General features: G+C 34.2%; 2 protein-coding genes across 2 annotated transcripts; one reads left to right on the top strand and one right to left on the bottom strand.

Annotated features, from left to right (window-relative positions):
- Positions 1–252: 252 nt before the first annotated feature.
- LOC11429855 (50S ribosomal protein L18) lies at positions 253–4339 on the bottom strand. The gene is made up of 2 exons (XM_003605480.4): positions 4063–4339; positions 253–817 (listed from the first exon to the last, which is right to left on the bottom strand). The coding sequence occupies exons 1-2, from the start codon at positions 4264–4266 to the stop codon at positions 422–424; spliced, it is 600 nt and encodes a 199-aa protein (XP_003605528.1). The 5' UTR covers positions 4267–4339; the 3' UTR covers positions 253–421.
- Positions 4340–11871: 7532 nt separating this feature from the next.
- Positions 11872–15477, top strand: LOC11434260 (agamous-like MADS-box protein AGL80). The gene is made up of 2 exons (XM_003605477.2): positions 11872–12700; positions 15235–15477. Exon 1 carries the CDS (start codon positions 11995–11997, stop codon positions 12688–12690), a length of 696 nt encoding a protein of 231 aa, XP_003605525.1. The 5' UTR covers positions 11872–11994; the 3' UTR covers positions 12691–12700; positions 15235–15477.
- The last annotated feature ends 267 nt before the right edge of the window (positions 15478–15744 follow it).

Here is a 15744-nt window from a genome sequence, read left to right as displayed (position 1 = left end):
CAGTCTATTTCAATCACTAAATTACTACTTCACTCTAAGCAAAGTCCTAGAAACTTAAAAACAATCTGAAATCCTTTGTTCTCTCCCACCTTGAACAAGCTAAAAATAAATCACAGGAGCATGAAAGTTGTAATATTTGTACAAATAATTTTCAACACCGTATACCATTGAGTATACCACTGAGTGTGGACATTGATCCCGAGAAGAGAGAACAAACACGAGGAGAGAGAGAAGAAACAATTTAAAACTCAGTAAGCGTATAAACATACGGTGTCCGTGTTCAGATGCGTGTCAAACTGTCAATAAAACATCAAGGAGCAAACTAATGCACAGAAGATTCATAACCAGTTAAATAAAATTTGTAACAGTAACACATACATCGAATCTACATCTAAAACAACATAAGCTGATAGGGATGAGCTCAAACAAAAAGAATCCCATTTTCTTTAACAGTATCAATGATGATTCCTAGTCTACCTTCAATTCTTTCTTTCTTTCTCGGTTCGTACGCCATTGCATATACATCAGCTTCCTTTGATCGCTCTGCAATAAGCCTTCCAATTACTCTACAAGCTTCAGGATCTATCAAGGATGGAAGAGAGTTTCGAAGATCTTTGGCATTTGTGGTAGCAACACATATCACTTTGCTTGTTCCACGGTGTGTCACTTTCGCGTGAACGAATTTCTTTGAAAAGAAAATGTCTAATAAAAACGGTCTCATGTACATATCTGTTCTCCGCTTCCATGATTTCCTGCTGGGTTTCTTTTCAGCTTCACCTCGAGATCTTCGAGTCCAAGCAGCTCGAATGAAAGTACCCTACAGATGTTAAACTGAATTACTTTTCTTCATTCAAGTCAGCACAAGAGAAGCAGGCATTATTTAGTATTGGAACTGTTTTCCATATAAAGTTAGTTTAAATTAACTTTTACACGAGTACTAATAATAGACAAGTAATAATAATTCAAATAATCTTGCAATAATCATGAGTTTTCTAACTAACATCTCCCTCATAAGTAAAATCAATATGTGCTACAGAAACACCCATTTATCTTCTTTAAACAACCTCAAGCTTAAAAGGTATTTTTCATGGATTAGATATTAAATACCATTTCAGTTGAAGAACTTCTATAAGATATTAAAGTGACTGAAGTGCAAACAATTTCTTTTTCAAAAACTAATAATAAACTAGAAAAATGAAGTCAAAAGATTAACCAGTTCTCATAATTACAGACAATTCAGAATTAGAATGATAACCAACATGATATTGTCACAAATGCAACATAAAACACACTGTATGAAACCAAAATTCATGAGGCAGGATTATGTAATTAAGAATCTGGTAATTGAAGAGATTAAGCCAAGAAAAATTAGATTATTGAAAACAGTACTTATTATTAGGTACAGTAATTATCATTCAGGTATCTGATAATTAATCTGTTAAGTCAGCTACTTATCCTATATAATCACAAGTATTGTAACTAACAACTTCCTTCATAAGTTAAATTCAACTTTTACATCTCAATTTTTCCAGAAAATTGTCTTCTTTAAACAACTACAAACTCATAGCGTATTTTCATGATTTAGAAACCAAATACTTATTTCAGTTGAAAAACTCTTGTAAGCTAGAAGCCTGGAAGTTTATCCAAATTGGACCATACCCATAATCTTTATATTAAATATCAACATCCAAAATGTTCAGATTTCACCATTCATAGCCCCTATGAAAAGTTCAGTGCCAATTATTTCTTTTACTAAAAAAAATATAATAAATAACATGTCAGTGTTACAGATGCTACATAGCACATACTGCTCCAATCTATAACTTTATGGCACACTTTACTGAGACACAGAGTTATGGGATTGTGAGTATAGTTAGAGTATTTATATTAGTTGTTGTTATTAGGTAAATACCTGTCATATTCTGGTATATTTTTTTTTGAAACTGCTAAAATTGATTAAGCTGAACTAGGTGTCAGACACACCTAAGAACGCAAGGAACAAAACATATACAACCGGTAAAAACACGGCGATTCCCTAAAACAGCCAAACAAGCAACACGCCTCTGCTAATATAACAACTACCAAAGCCCGGCAACAGCGGACAGGCACAAAAACTGCCGCGCTAAACACCAAAAAAGGCCTGCTGAGTTGTTTTGACAGCAAAACAGCTTGCTGTTACTGCCAAAAAACCAGTAAAAAAACAGCATCCATAACAAATGGGTCACAACACCTCTGCAGCTGCGCTCCACCATCTCTATCTCCGAAAACATTCCTTCGGATTCCAGCACCATTCATAATAAAGGCACCCCGGGATTTTCAGATGAGTTAGACTCCACCGCCAAGACAAAACCTTTACCTCCTCCACGATCTCTTCCCACCTAATAAGCGTATTTTTTAAAATACAATTTTTTCTAGCCGTCCAAATTAGCCGCAAACCCTCTCGAACCTTCTTATTTGTTGACAAACCATCCCAACATGCCCAGTGTATAAACATGTTCGGAGGCGTAATAAACCTCCCCTACACCCACGCAAGCAACTCTTCCCAAATCTTCCCGACAACACAACAGTGCAGGAACAGATGACTTTCTGATTCCACCACCGCACCACAAAGAACACAGTCCAGAGAGACATCCGCCGGCAAGACATTCCTACGAGCAAGGTTAAGGCGAGTAGGGATACGCTTAAGGAGTACCTTCCAAGAGAAGGCCACCACATTGGAAGGAGCTGGACTCTTCCAAATTTAGCCGAAAACCTTCTTCTCTCCCTCTCCAACCATAGTCGTAAAGCTCTCCCTCGAAACCAGTTTTTTATAAGCTGACTTCACTGAAAAAACCCCTCATCCTCCAATCTCAAGCCCATTTATCTAATCATTCTGGTATCTATTAATCTATTATGACAGAAACAAGTTAGTTATTCTACGAGTAACTACTCATTTTGGTCCTTAAATTTGTGAGTCGCTATCAGCATACAGTGTTAGCGATGACAGATTGCAGACCATGGTGGAATGCCAAATATCTAAAATATGGCACCGTGGCACTGCCATCCTTCACAAATTGGCCATACGGTTTTCCAAAATTTGCCACTGATATGGAGTCACCATGGTCGATATTTGACAACACTATCAGTATAATCTCTCTGAATACATCAAAACTGCAAACACATCTAGGAACGTGTCTATCATTAGTCAGTTTTATCCTCAAACCTGTCTTCCTTTAGCAAACTTGGTCCAGACTTGAGGGTCTGTTTTAATATTAGAGTGGATGCATAGACTATAATGCTAGTGTCTCACACATTTAAAAATCAAAATAATTGTTTACTCACATATGAGTAATGTCAACAATACACTCTGTTTTCCACACATTGTCTTCTAAAATTTCTAAAATACACTCCCTTTTCTACACATTGTCTTCTAACAATTGTCACTCAAATCAGTTTTGGGAATGAGTCCCACATTGTATTTCGGGACGAGTCCCGCATAATTTTGTAGGACACATTTCAATTTCAATAAATATATCAAATCCTATGCATAAAGATTTATATCAATCAAAACCCATACCCTCAAATTCTCTTATTTCTCCTTATTGTCCAATGATGTAATTAGAATCTGTTTGAATTGGATTGTATATTTTAGTTTATCCGCTGACATAAGCACTTGTGACACTGTTTGGGGGAACTCATGACATGGGGCCGTTTGGATTGACTTATTTTTTTAGCTTAGTTTATGAAAAACAGCTTATGAAGATACAATTTTAGTTAGCGAGAACTTATGAATTAACATAAAAGCTTATTTATTTGCATAAACTATTTTTCACAGATTACCCTAAAACAGTTTGACAATATTTAATTTTGTTTTATAAAAATACTTAAGTGATAAGTGCTTATGCCATAAGCTGCAAAATAAAAATGGTTTATCCAAACAGGGTCTTAACGAGTTTCCACATTTCTACCACGTACTCATAGTTTCAACACTCAGAAATCAAAATCAACAGAATGAATAATTAAGCAGAATTTGAAAGCGAATAATTGAAAAAAGAAGAGATAGGAGAGTGGGTTAGAACGTACTTTGGGATTGTTGGAGTTTGAGGGTGAGAGAGTGGTTGTTGAGATAGAGATGATGGGTAAAGAAGGAAATGAACTTGAAAATGAAAGCGACGATGGAGACGAAGAAGGTTGAAGTTTTAGTTGCCGAAGCTTATTATCGCAACAGAGCGATGCTGATGCTGATGCTGAAGGTGATGATGCCCAACCAACACAACTCGTTATCATTTCCACTTCTTTCTTCCCTGCTCCTTCCTCCTTCCTTAGCTGCTAGAGAAAAGTGAGAGAAGTAATATCTCCACTCTACTAAGATTTTACAACATTATTTTTATTTTTATTTTTTTTTTCAAAAATCGACCAAATTTGTTCATGAATTTGCGAAATATATTTATTTAGTCCTGAATTTTACCCATGTCCATCAAAAATAGTCCCTCCGTCCAAAAGGTGATGATGTGTCCTCTTACATGCTGTGTTGTCTTGTACACGTGTCAACAAGGCAGCCACGTGTACAAGGACTAAATTGATGGAAATTGTAAAAATTCGAGATTTAACTTTTCAGTGTAATTTTTCCTGTGTTTTCAATTATACCCCTCTATTACATGTGTTGTCCTGGATCGATTTGAGACTTACTTTCATAATTTGATGGATTTTGTTATAATTTAAGGGCTGATATGATTGATTTTATTTGCAGAGAATGAGTACAAGGAGATATGACATGAGAGGACCACTGATTTCAAATGACATGCATAAACAAACACCACTCAGGGGTCCTGCTCCACAAAATCCAACTGTTCATGGAGTTATTAGAGTTCCAAATTCAAATTACGGGTCATCAGCTTCTACTCAACCCCAATACATGGAGTTTATCCCAACTCCAGAATTTCCAAAGCATTGATGCATGTTTAAATTATGCTTTTGGACTAGTTTAATTAATGCTTTTTGGACTTGTTTAGTTTATACTTTTTTTGATATGTAATCACTTAAGAACATCAAATAATTTGATGACTTGATGGCTATGTAATGTTATTTTTTTTTGCCTATGTAATGACTTATGAACATCAAATATATGACTTATGATGGTATGCAAATATCTGTCTTTTTATAATCAAAGTGTCTGTCTTTTACTTTTTACTTTGCTCAGCAAATGTATGCACTAATGATCACAGTGATATCTGTTGTGAAAATTCAAGGACCTATTTGATGGTATTTTCACTAATTTGAGGATCGATATGATGGATATGTATATAATTCAACGATCAATTTGATTGAAATTTTTTGACATAAAGGTTTGATTCATTCATTGACAACCTCTTTTCATTACAACATTACATGGACTTGGCACAATATAATAGCATTTTAAACAACTCAATCAAACAAAATACTCCTATCAATATCTTAATCAACCTAAGCTCACTTCCTACACAATTAACTTTATCCAACAACCTTGCCCTCCAAACCTCTTCTCTCCCCCTATCCTTTGGCTTCTCCATCAACCTTGCATTTCTTCCATGACCAGCACCATTGTTTTTAAAATAGCATAGTTCTTCGGCTTCATCAACCACACAAAAAATTTACAATTTTCACCATCATCCTATACAATCAAAAGACAAAATCAGTACTATTTAAACAAATCATTCACACATCACATAATCATTGTTGACAGTGTTGGCTTTTCTTACAACACAAATTCTAGGACACCAACATTGAAGCTCTCTCACCTCATCATTGTACATAGAGCCTGAAGATGAAGACCGACTGTTGTAGTTGTTTCTGCCCATACGCCCACCACCCATCATTTTTGAACACTGAATCTTCAACAATGACCACTAATTTTTGAATTTCGAATTGAATCAAAAAAATTAGGGTTTTGAGTTTTTTGAATTGGGGAAGAACATTGACATCAATTAATGGAAGAATTTTGGGGGATTTTGAACTCTAGGTGACAAATTATAACATTAGGGTTTCAAATTTATATATTTGGGGAAGAAAGAGCTGTTAATGAGGAAGAGGAGAAAGAGCCGTTGACAATTTTATGAAAATCCATCAATTTGGTCCCTGCTTGCATGGCATCTGACGTGGTAAGCCTTGTAAGAGATAACGTTACACATCACCTCCGTTAACAAACCAACTTAACGGAGGGACTGATTTGATTGACATTTTGTAAATTCAAGGACAAAAGAGCTATTTCGCAAAATTTAGAGACGGATTTGGCCGATTTTTAAAAATTCAAGGACGAATTTGAGGTATTTGTCATTTTTTTTTATTCAAAGAAGATAACTTTTTCTTTTCTTTTAGGAAAGTAACAATCATACTATAAAAAAAGTATTTTTTTTGAAGGAAAATGAAAATAGTCTTTAAATGGATATCACTTGTACAAATAATTTATTTATAATTTTTTAATAAAAATATATAATAAGAATTCAATGTATTAAACAAAAAAAAATCTTTAAATATGTATATTTATATGCAATGGGGAATTTAACCATATTGTTGGAATGATTCAAATCACATTAAGTGTATGGAAGCAACATTGTCTTAGCATAACCCACTTGTGTTGGTCTGATGATGTTTACGTTAAGACCTTGAATTGTGTTTCTCTCTAGTTCATAAATCATGTCTGGTGAATTGGGATGCGTGTGTTCTTGCTAAGAAGGATGATACCCTTGGCATAATCAAAAGAGAATAGCAAAATTGAAAATGATAAATCGCAAATGAATCAGCGTATATGATTCTTTGAATCCCCTCTGTATATTAGTTGTTGGATAATACATAATCTAAATGTCGCGTTTATTTATCTTTTGGTGACTATAAAATTGATAAGGTCGTTGGGAGTTTCCTAAATACGTAGGGCACCATCTGACCCAATGGGTTCTAGCCATTGGGTACCTAATTAGGCCTTTCCCTCCGATGGCTAACTGCACCTGTTGATCACATGGTGATCCTTACGTGCGGGATCTTGCTAATTCAAAGGTAATTGAGACATAATCTTTATATTGGCTTTCGAGTGTTTCCCAAGGCAATGAAGGCCAAGGTTCCTGTAGGTCTGCCCATATATGAATCTTAGGACATTTATAACACACTATCTCTAAGCTTACTTAGTAGTTCTACAAACGGGAATCCCTAATCTATGTCTACCTTACTAAGGGGTTTCAAGAGAATGGTCTTACTAGGTTATAGCTTTAAGTCGGACAGCTAGGTGCTTGTTTCCCTAATTACGAACCAGTTAATTCTTAGCTTCGGTTATTGATAGAAATATCAAGATATAAGCATCTAGTTATTAGTAAAGGGATATAAATATCAAGATATAAACATCTAGTTATTGATAGAAATATTAGGTCATGTCACAACCTAAGTACCTAATATAGGGTTGCACCTATCATAGAAATAAAACTACTTCCTAATAAAACTCTATTGTGGACAAAAGCATAAATAAAATAAATAAACGACAAATTAAATTAAATAAATATCCAACAAAAATATACAGAGGTTCATCTTAGAACTCTAACCTAAAAATATTTAGTTACACATGGTAACTAAAAACAAATTACTAAAGATAAACACATACCCTAGAAAATTAAGGAGAAGATAGATTCTCTCTCGAAGCTCCAAAGTCACCTTCTTCTTGAACTACTACAGTTCTGAACGAGAAATTCTGAATGAGGAAGGCTAGTATTTATAGTGGAGATTTTCTAACTGGGTTTGGACTAAAAATGCAAGCTGTACCCAGAAAAACGAATAAAATGACGATTGCGACCCCGCATTTTCATATGCTTGGGGCGCATGACATATGCTTGGGGCGCATCTTGCATGCCATGGGGGCATAGTAGCATACTTCCATGCCCTAGGCGCATGCTCTTGTGCTTCCTGACCCAATTTCTTCGATCTTCGTCGCTTTTAGGTTTTCAGATTCAAATAATTTGTCTCGGAACTTGGAAATAGAATTCATTCCTATGTAAAGTCTCTTGAGGCCTCTTGTATATTCATTCTTTGTCTTCCCAAAGTCTTGACAATCTTCAGTTGCTCTTGATTTGCCGATTTGCATGATTTCTTCGTGAATTACTTCAAAACCCCCTAAAATTGCTATGTTTCGGAAAAACTAGAATCACAGACTCAAATATAGAAAATATTACAAAAGTCCCGAAATCATAGGCAATCGTTCTAATACTCCTTTTTTTTTTTGCTAAATCCTACTAAAATAAACTGAAAAACATGCTAAAAATAACGTAAGATGACCTGTCATCACCTGCCTATTTGTATGAATGAGTAGATGGTTTGCAGGATTAGTTGCTTTGCTTTACTTGTGAGTATGCTTGAGGACTGTCTTGGATGCTACCTCATTTCCTTTATGTTGGAGTTTTAGTCTAGGGCTCTGATTAGGATGTCGAACCTTTTGTCGTTTATTTATCATTTCATTATGAGATTATCACTCAGTATGTTGAGATTTGAAATTTATATTTAGTGATGTATCATGATACATGTGACATGGCTATGTTGGAGATTTTATTATCTGTTTATGAGTTGTTATGATGTTATTCCGCGGCGAGTTTTGAAAAATTATTTATGCATGTCTTGGATTTATTGAAGATGTAATATCTAAATCTTTATATGATTGTATCATTTGCATGATTTATCGCTTTAAGGGTTCAGGGTGTTACATTAACAACCGCCGGTTAGTTCCTTCGACAGTTAACTACCGAGACACATTTAGGTCTTTTACTGGTGTTTTCTATCCTTGTTTCAAGTGTGAACAACAATTTTCCGGTGGAGATGGAGTCTAGGCGTGCTCCAACGTTGTGATCCGCAATTGACTTTGCGTGCTCTTTCATAGTGCCTTACCTTGTTTGTCTTAAGTCTTAACTTAATGGGCCTTGCGATATTAAGCTTCTAGCCGGTCCAGATGTAACACCCCGTTTTCCCAATATGAAAATTTCAAAACTATTATCAGAGTAAACATCAATTAACGGGATATCACGTTCGAAACATAATCCAAAATCAGTTAAATAACAATTTAACTTCAACAAATATCTCAAACATTGCAGCGGAGTTTAATTCAAAATCAATAAATCGTTTTGGCACGTAGGCCCCATCTAAATATCTCAAATGAGTTAATCAATATCAGAAAATAACATATTGTTCACGTAAGAGAATGAAGCATGCATATCATAGACCCCATCCCGTTACGTATCAGAGCAACCTAGACGACACAGTGAGGCAAGGCCACTCACGACAGCAAACTGCACACTAAGCACGATCACCTGCAAGTTACTCATACGAAGAGCAACATTTTCAAGCAGAAGGGGTGAGATTTCATAACACAATAATATTAATCAATATAATTCAAAATCATAATTAACAACATAAACAATCTTAAGCATCATTGCATCTTCAATAAACAATTAGCAAGTAATCACATCGTTCAATCATCATCAACAACATAACATCTTTTAACTCGACAAATGCGACAATGCAAATCTAAACCTCTTTATGCATGTGGTACCAATCAGGGCATGAGCCCCCAACAATCATAGTATTAATATACTATTAAGGCATCGTGGTGAGGACAAAGCTCAATTCGTGGTGAGGACAAAACTCCAGGGCATGATCCCCCAACAAGTATGCTAATGCATGGAGTCAATCAATCTAAAACAATCTTAATCAACATCTCAATATGCATCCAATAATTTGGAGCTCAACAACATCTATTCATCTTATAATGACTCATGCAACTTAGTTAAATAACAGCAGCAACATAATCAGATCACAACAGCATTATAATTTCATAACAACAATTCATTTTCAACAACATCAAGTTTATTCAAGAATAATTCATGTAATGCATTTAATCGTTAAATCACATTACAAACAACTTAACAGTTCTTAACAACTTCATAGGTCTCAGTTAACATCTTAAATAGGTTTCATTACTACCTAATGTCCATTCCTAATCAATTCATTCAACTCAGGTCACGACATTATCAAAAGCACTCAGTTCTGGAAGTGCTCGCGAGGCGAGAGCATCTGCTCGCCATGGCGAGTACTTGCCAGATTTCCAACTAAGGTTGTTCCAGGTTCAATCTTGTTCTAAATCATCCTCTAATCTTTAGTAAACATCTAAAGGTACTCAAAAGCATCTAAGGTTCAACTCAAAAGTCCAAAATACGAAAATCAACATGCTCTCTGGTCATGCTCGCTATGGCGAGTAGGGTTGCTCGCTGTGGCGAGCTACGACTTGTAACTCGCGAGGCGAGGGGTATTGGCTCGCGTGGCGAGCGATGAACTTCATCACTCGCGAGGCGAGGATCATCGTTCGCCAGGGCGAGCGATGAATGTTGGCTCGGGCAGAATGCAGTTTTCTTCAAAAATTCATCTAAACTCATGGTTTTAAGCCTAATCTCGATTCCAGAATTCATCATAAACATATTCTAAGGTCAAGGGACGTTTTCTACAACAATCTAATCAATTTCTACTGTTTGATCATCAATTTTAGGGATTTGACCTAGTTTTCGATTTCTCCAATTCAATCCTAATTCTTGCTAACTAATCATCAGAATTATAAGAATTAACATTACTGAATTATTAGTCTCACCCTTACCTTAATGTGAAGAAATCGCAACACTCTCTTGGTGATTCTCCCTTCTATGGCTTTTTCCTCATTTCTCCAAAAACAGTCGTACGTACAAAACGTTTTCTAAACCTAGGTCTTTCCTTTTTATATCTCTTCCCAATTTCTTATCTTATCTCACTTTCTCCCTCAAAACTATCTAAAATCTCAAAACAGTCCTCAACTAAATATTTTATTTTATTTTCAAATCTTATTTTATTTAACAATAAAATAAGTCTCATAATCTCATCAAATCATCAAAACACATCAAAATCATCCAAATCATCTAAACCGTCATAAATCAACAAAATTCACACATATATTATATAAATATAATATAATCGTCTAAACTCGATTAAATAATTAATTAAACGAAAGTGGGCGTTACACAGAACAAATGGTATGCCAACAAAGTGTCATTTTACAGCTAAAAAATGGATGTTGTGTGTATATGTGTGTGTTTATATATTAAGAAAAAACAGTTTCTAAAGATAATATCAATAAAATAATCAAGCACCTAATAATTCTTGATAATATGATATAAATATAGTATATCATAAAACAAAAACTTTTTCTTTAATGAATAAAAATCCTTATTTATAATATCATAATATACTAATATAAATATATGATTTTAAAAATTAAAAGGCAAACAAATCCTATTGGAATATCTAGGTTCCTTACTACTATACTATTGAGAGTAAGATAGACCTCTTATTCTTATATCTATTGGAAAATCCTACTCCCTCCGTACCATATTGTATGTCACTTTAGAAAAAATATTTGTCCCAAATTGTATGTCACTTTAGAATACCAATGAAACATTAATGTTACTTTTCCTATTATATCCTTAACTATTTATTACTCTTTCTTTTTTCAATTCTTTCATTTATCTTTCCCATATCATTTATTAAGGATAATTTTGTAAAACAACTCATAATATCTCTTTCCCACACAATATTAATTACATTTCTTAATATGTGTGAAATGCCCAAAACGTCATACAATTTGGGACGGAGGGAGTATTAGTGATACATCATTTTTTTTGTTACACTTAGTGATACATCATCTCAAAAAGCAATAAAAAATTTATACATAAGGTAGCCCTCCAATACCAACTAATATATAATTAAAGGCCATAAATGCACTTGAATTTCTATCCTTCTTTGATGGTAAGCCAAAATAGGACATTTTACAACTAATTATGAGTAACACACAAAGTAGCATCTAGAACCAAACCTGGTATATCAAATTTGTCTATATAAAAAAATAGCAAAACATTATTCACAGCAAGAAAAACCACACCAATAAATATTTTTTCTCAATTCTCGTTTTCGTTTGTTATTTTCACAACAATGGGTAGGAAAAAGATGAAACTTGCTTTCATTGTCAATGATGCATCTAGGAAAGCAACATACAATAATAGGTGGAGGGGTCTACTGAAGAAGGTTTATGAACTAAGCACTCTGTGTGGAGTTGAAGCATGTGCCATAGTCTATGGACCATACGAGCCTCAACCTAAGATATGGCCATCATCACAAGGAGTTCAAACAGTGCTCTCAAAATTCAGAACAATGACTGAAAGGGATAAGAGCAAGAAAATGGTGAATCAAGAAACATATATGAAAGAAAGGGTTCTAAAGGCCAAAGAGAAACTGAAGATGCAAAGGCATGACAACAAAGAGAAAGAGATGGCAATGCTGATGTTTCAATATCTTTATGAAGGTAACTTTATGCAGAGTAATATGTCATTGGTTGATTCAAAACATCTTTGTTGGTTGATTGACCAGAAATTGAAGGAGGTTGGTAGAAGGTTGGGAGAAGAGGATAATAATGGTCAACATGAAATTCAATTCCAAATGGCACCACCATTGACATCCAGGAACGAAGAAATGGCAAGGATGGGTCATGGCCATGCTGGGATGACTGTGAATAATGGTGAAATCATTGAAAGTCAACTTTTGATGGGCTTGATGATGAATGGTAATGGAGATGAGACAGTTCCATTTGGCGAGGTCGATCCTAGATTTTTGCCCAATATAATGCCTTGAATGAAATCAGGTATTTGTTTTGCAAACCCTTTGAGGTGGATCTATCATAATTTATTTTTTATTTTGAATTTTATGATGATTTAACAAAAAAAATTAGGTATGTTAAACACAACCTCAAGTCATTATTCTTTGTCTAATCATTCCATCTTTGATTCATATGTGTGATTTAGTCATCATGTGTTATAACGACCCGATTTTTAGGATATTATTTATTCAATTGTTTTGTTATTTATTTAACTGTTGAGATAGTTCGTTTTTAGTAGAAACAGAGGAATTAAGGGTATTTTGGTAATTTTGGGAGTGAAGGGAATTTTAGTAATTTAGAGGTGAAGATTTTTTAATGAAGTGAGTAGTAACTTTAGAGAATTACTAGAATATAGGTAAATGGTAAAAATGTAGAATTACGTGAATTAGAACTAGTAGTGTTATTTGTTAGTAAGAATAAGACTAAGCTCAATATGAGTAAGTGAACTAAGCCCAATTGATGAGAGTATATAAGATTATTAGTAGTCATAACCCTAGTTTGTGCAATCATTTGTCAAGTTTACAAATTGGAGGCTAGAGAGAGAATAGAGAAAGGAAAAGAAGAAAGAAGAGCTCAAGGGGAGAAAAGAAGAAAAGCTTAAGAGAATCAAAGTAGAGGGGAAGATTGGAGTTAGGAAAGCTTAGATTTTGGAATTATAAAGTATGAGTGTGAGAATTATTCTTCTCTAGGAATGAGTGTTAATATGGGTAGAATCTTGGTTGTTGTGTTTAATGTGATTTCATCAATTAATGATGACTAAAGTTAATTGTCATGCTCCATTAGTTATGTTAATTTTGGGTATGATAAAAGTTGTGAAATTATGTCGTTGTTGTGCTAAAATTTATGTTTGGTTATATTGAATAAGTGCTTTTGAGATTTTAACTTAATTATGTGATATTCATGATGTTGTTAATGGCTAATGTTCAATTCACGTTCTATCTCTTTGATATGCTATTAGGTATGTATTTATGTTGAAGTTCATGAAGTTATCATTGCTAAATGTGGTGTTTGGATTAAATTGTTGTGTTGTGGTGAATTTTGTGAGAAATGGGTAATAATCATGGAAGTTGTTGTTTTGATGAATTGGAGTACATGATTGAATTGGTGAAGCTGTTGTTATGTTGAGGTGAATATGATATGGTGTTTTTGTTGTTAACTTGTTTAGGTGTGGGGCTGAATTGAATTCGTGGAAAATGGGTTTTTAAGCTATAAGTTTTTTAGGTGATTAATTGAGTTAATTGATGTTGAAGGGAGTTGAACTAAGTTGATTAAGGTGTGATTAAGGTGTAAGTAATTAGATAATGTTAGTTCGAGGTTTTGGGACAAATTTAGCGCGAATGGGATCAAAAACGGTTTTGAAAACGTAGTTTTATGCGCGAAAAAATAAATTTCATAAATTCTGTCCTGAGAGGTTGGTACGATCATGCACCTGCTTGGCACGGCTGTGCATGGATCGGCTGTTAAAATCTTGACTTTTTCAAATAGTCAAGCACGACCGTGCCTCTGAAGGGTACGACCGTACTTGACCCTCTAGTGTCAAAACCCCCATTTTTTGACTTTAAAGTGTATCCAAAGTGCATAGTTGGTTCCCAAACCTTCAAACTTGATTAATATATATGGATTAATTGAGGATGTGTGAGTATGATTAGCATGGTCTAGGTGAAATAGACGAACTTTGGAAATAGACAGACTTTGTGATATAATGAACCATGCCATGTTGATTTCTAATTGGATATAGGATAATGATTAGGTGATGAATATTAATTGAATCGGTTAATGATATGTGAAGGAAGTGTTGATTAATTAGGTGTAACTAGTAAATTGTCTAAAACGTAAATTGGCTAAATGAAGTAATATTATTTTATCGATGTGAATGATGAATGTTGGTGTGATAAATATGATAGTGTGGCATTATGATGATGATGATGATGATGAATTGTTGATGTGTGGTTGTAATGATTTGATAAAGCAATGGTGAGATGATAGTGCGATATTATATAATGGTGTGAAATATATACTGATGAGTTTTTGGTGATGTGCAATGCCTAGTTTATACTTGAAGTCCATGCATTCATAGTCTTGTAATCACGAAGATGAGGGATCACTCGGTAATAGAATTCCGATATCCAAAATGGTACCACATGTATGTAAAGTCGTGTCTAGAACATTACATGCATATGAATCTATGTGGGAGTCTTATATTTGATTAGGTGATCATATGTCAAGATGTGTATATGACTACGTGAATGTCCGATGATAATTGTGTACTTATAATGGTGGTAATTAATTGTGAATAATGTGGATTGAATTTTTGGTGAGAAGGTGAATATGTAAATGCTTGATATATCTCGAAATCATAGTTTGAGAATTGATATGTCTATTTATATGAGGATATTGTTTGATGAATTGAATTATGAGTATATGATATTTGTTGCCTTGAAACTTTATGTTCATGATTTTCTTTTGTTGAGTATTTCTCACCCTTTTGCGGGTTTCCGCCTATGCCACTTGTGGTATAGACATGCAGGTTGAGTACGCATGTTCAACGTGAGTACCTGAGGATAGCTTGAGGCTTCTTCGCTTTTATGCTTGCTTTTGGAGTCTAGTAGTAGGCTATGATTATGATTTGTCGGGAGTTTATTTATTTTATGAATTCTATGTTTTGATGAAACTTTGATGTCTTATGATGATGTATTTGAGATGTTGAGACAATGAGTTTATGTTGTTTTATGTTATGAATCCGCTGCAACCGTTTTATTACACTTCATGCTTATGATTAATTATGATCGTTTATGGATTTAAAAATGAAGTGGCACCTTGAACCTTAAGATTATATGTTGATTTATTATTAAATATTGCATGTGGGGTTTGAGGGTGTTACATGTGTGGTTTAGGTTTCACATATTTACTTATATGCTTCTAAATTACGTTGTTTAAAAAAATTACTTGTTTGATTGCATAGAAAAGTGTATTAGTGTGTGGCTTTCAATACTTTTTTGCATTAACAATTTGTCTTGACCACCATCAAA

Source organism: Medicago truncatula, chromosome 4 (assembly GCF_003473485.1).
Source record: "Medicago truncatula cultivar Jemalong A17 chromosome 4, MtrunA17r5.0-ANR, whole genome shotgun sequence".
In the NCBI taxonomy this organism is placed as follows: Eukaryota; Viridiplantae; Streptophyta; class Magnoliopsida; order Fabales; family Fabaceae; genus Medicago; species Medicago truncatula.
Note: the sequence above shows the minus strand (reverse complement) of the source record. Positions and strands in the feature narration are given on the sequence as shown.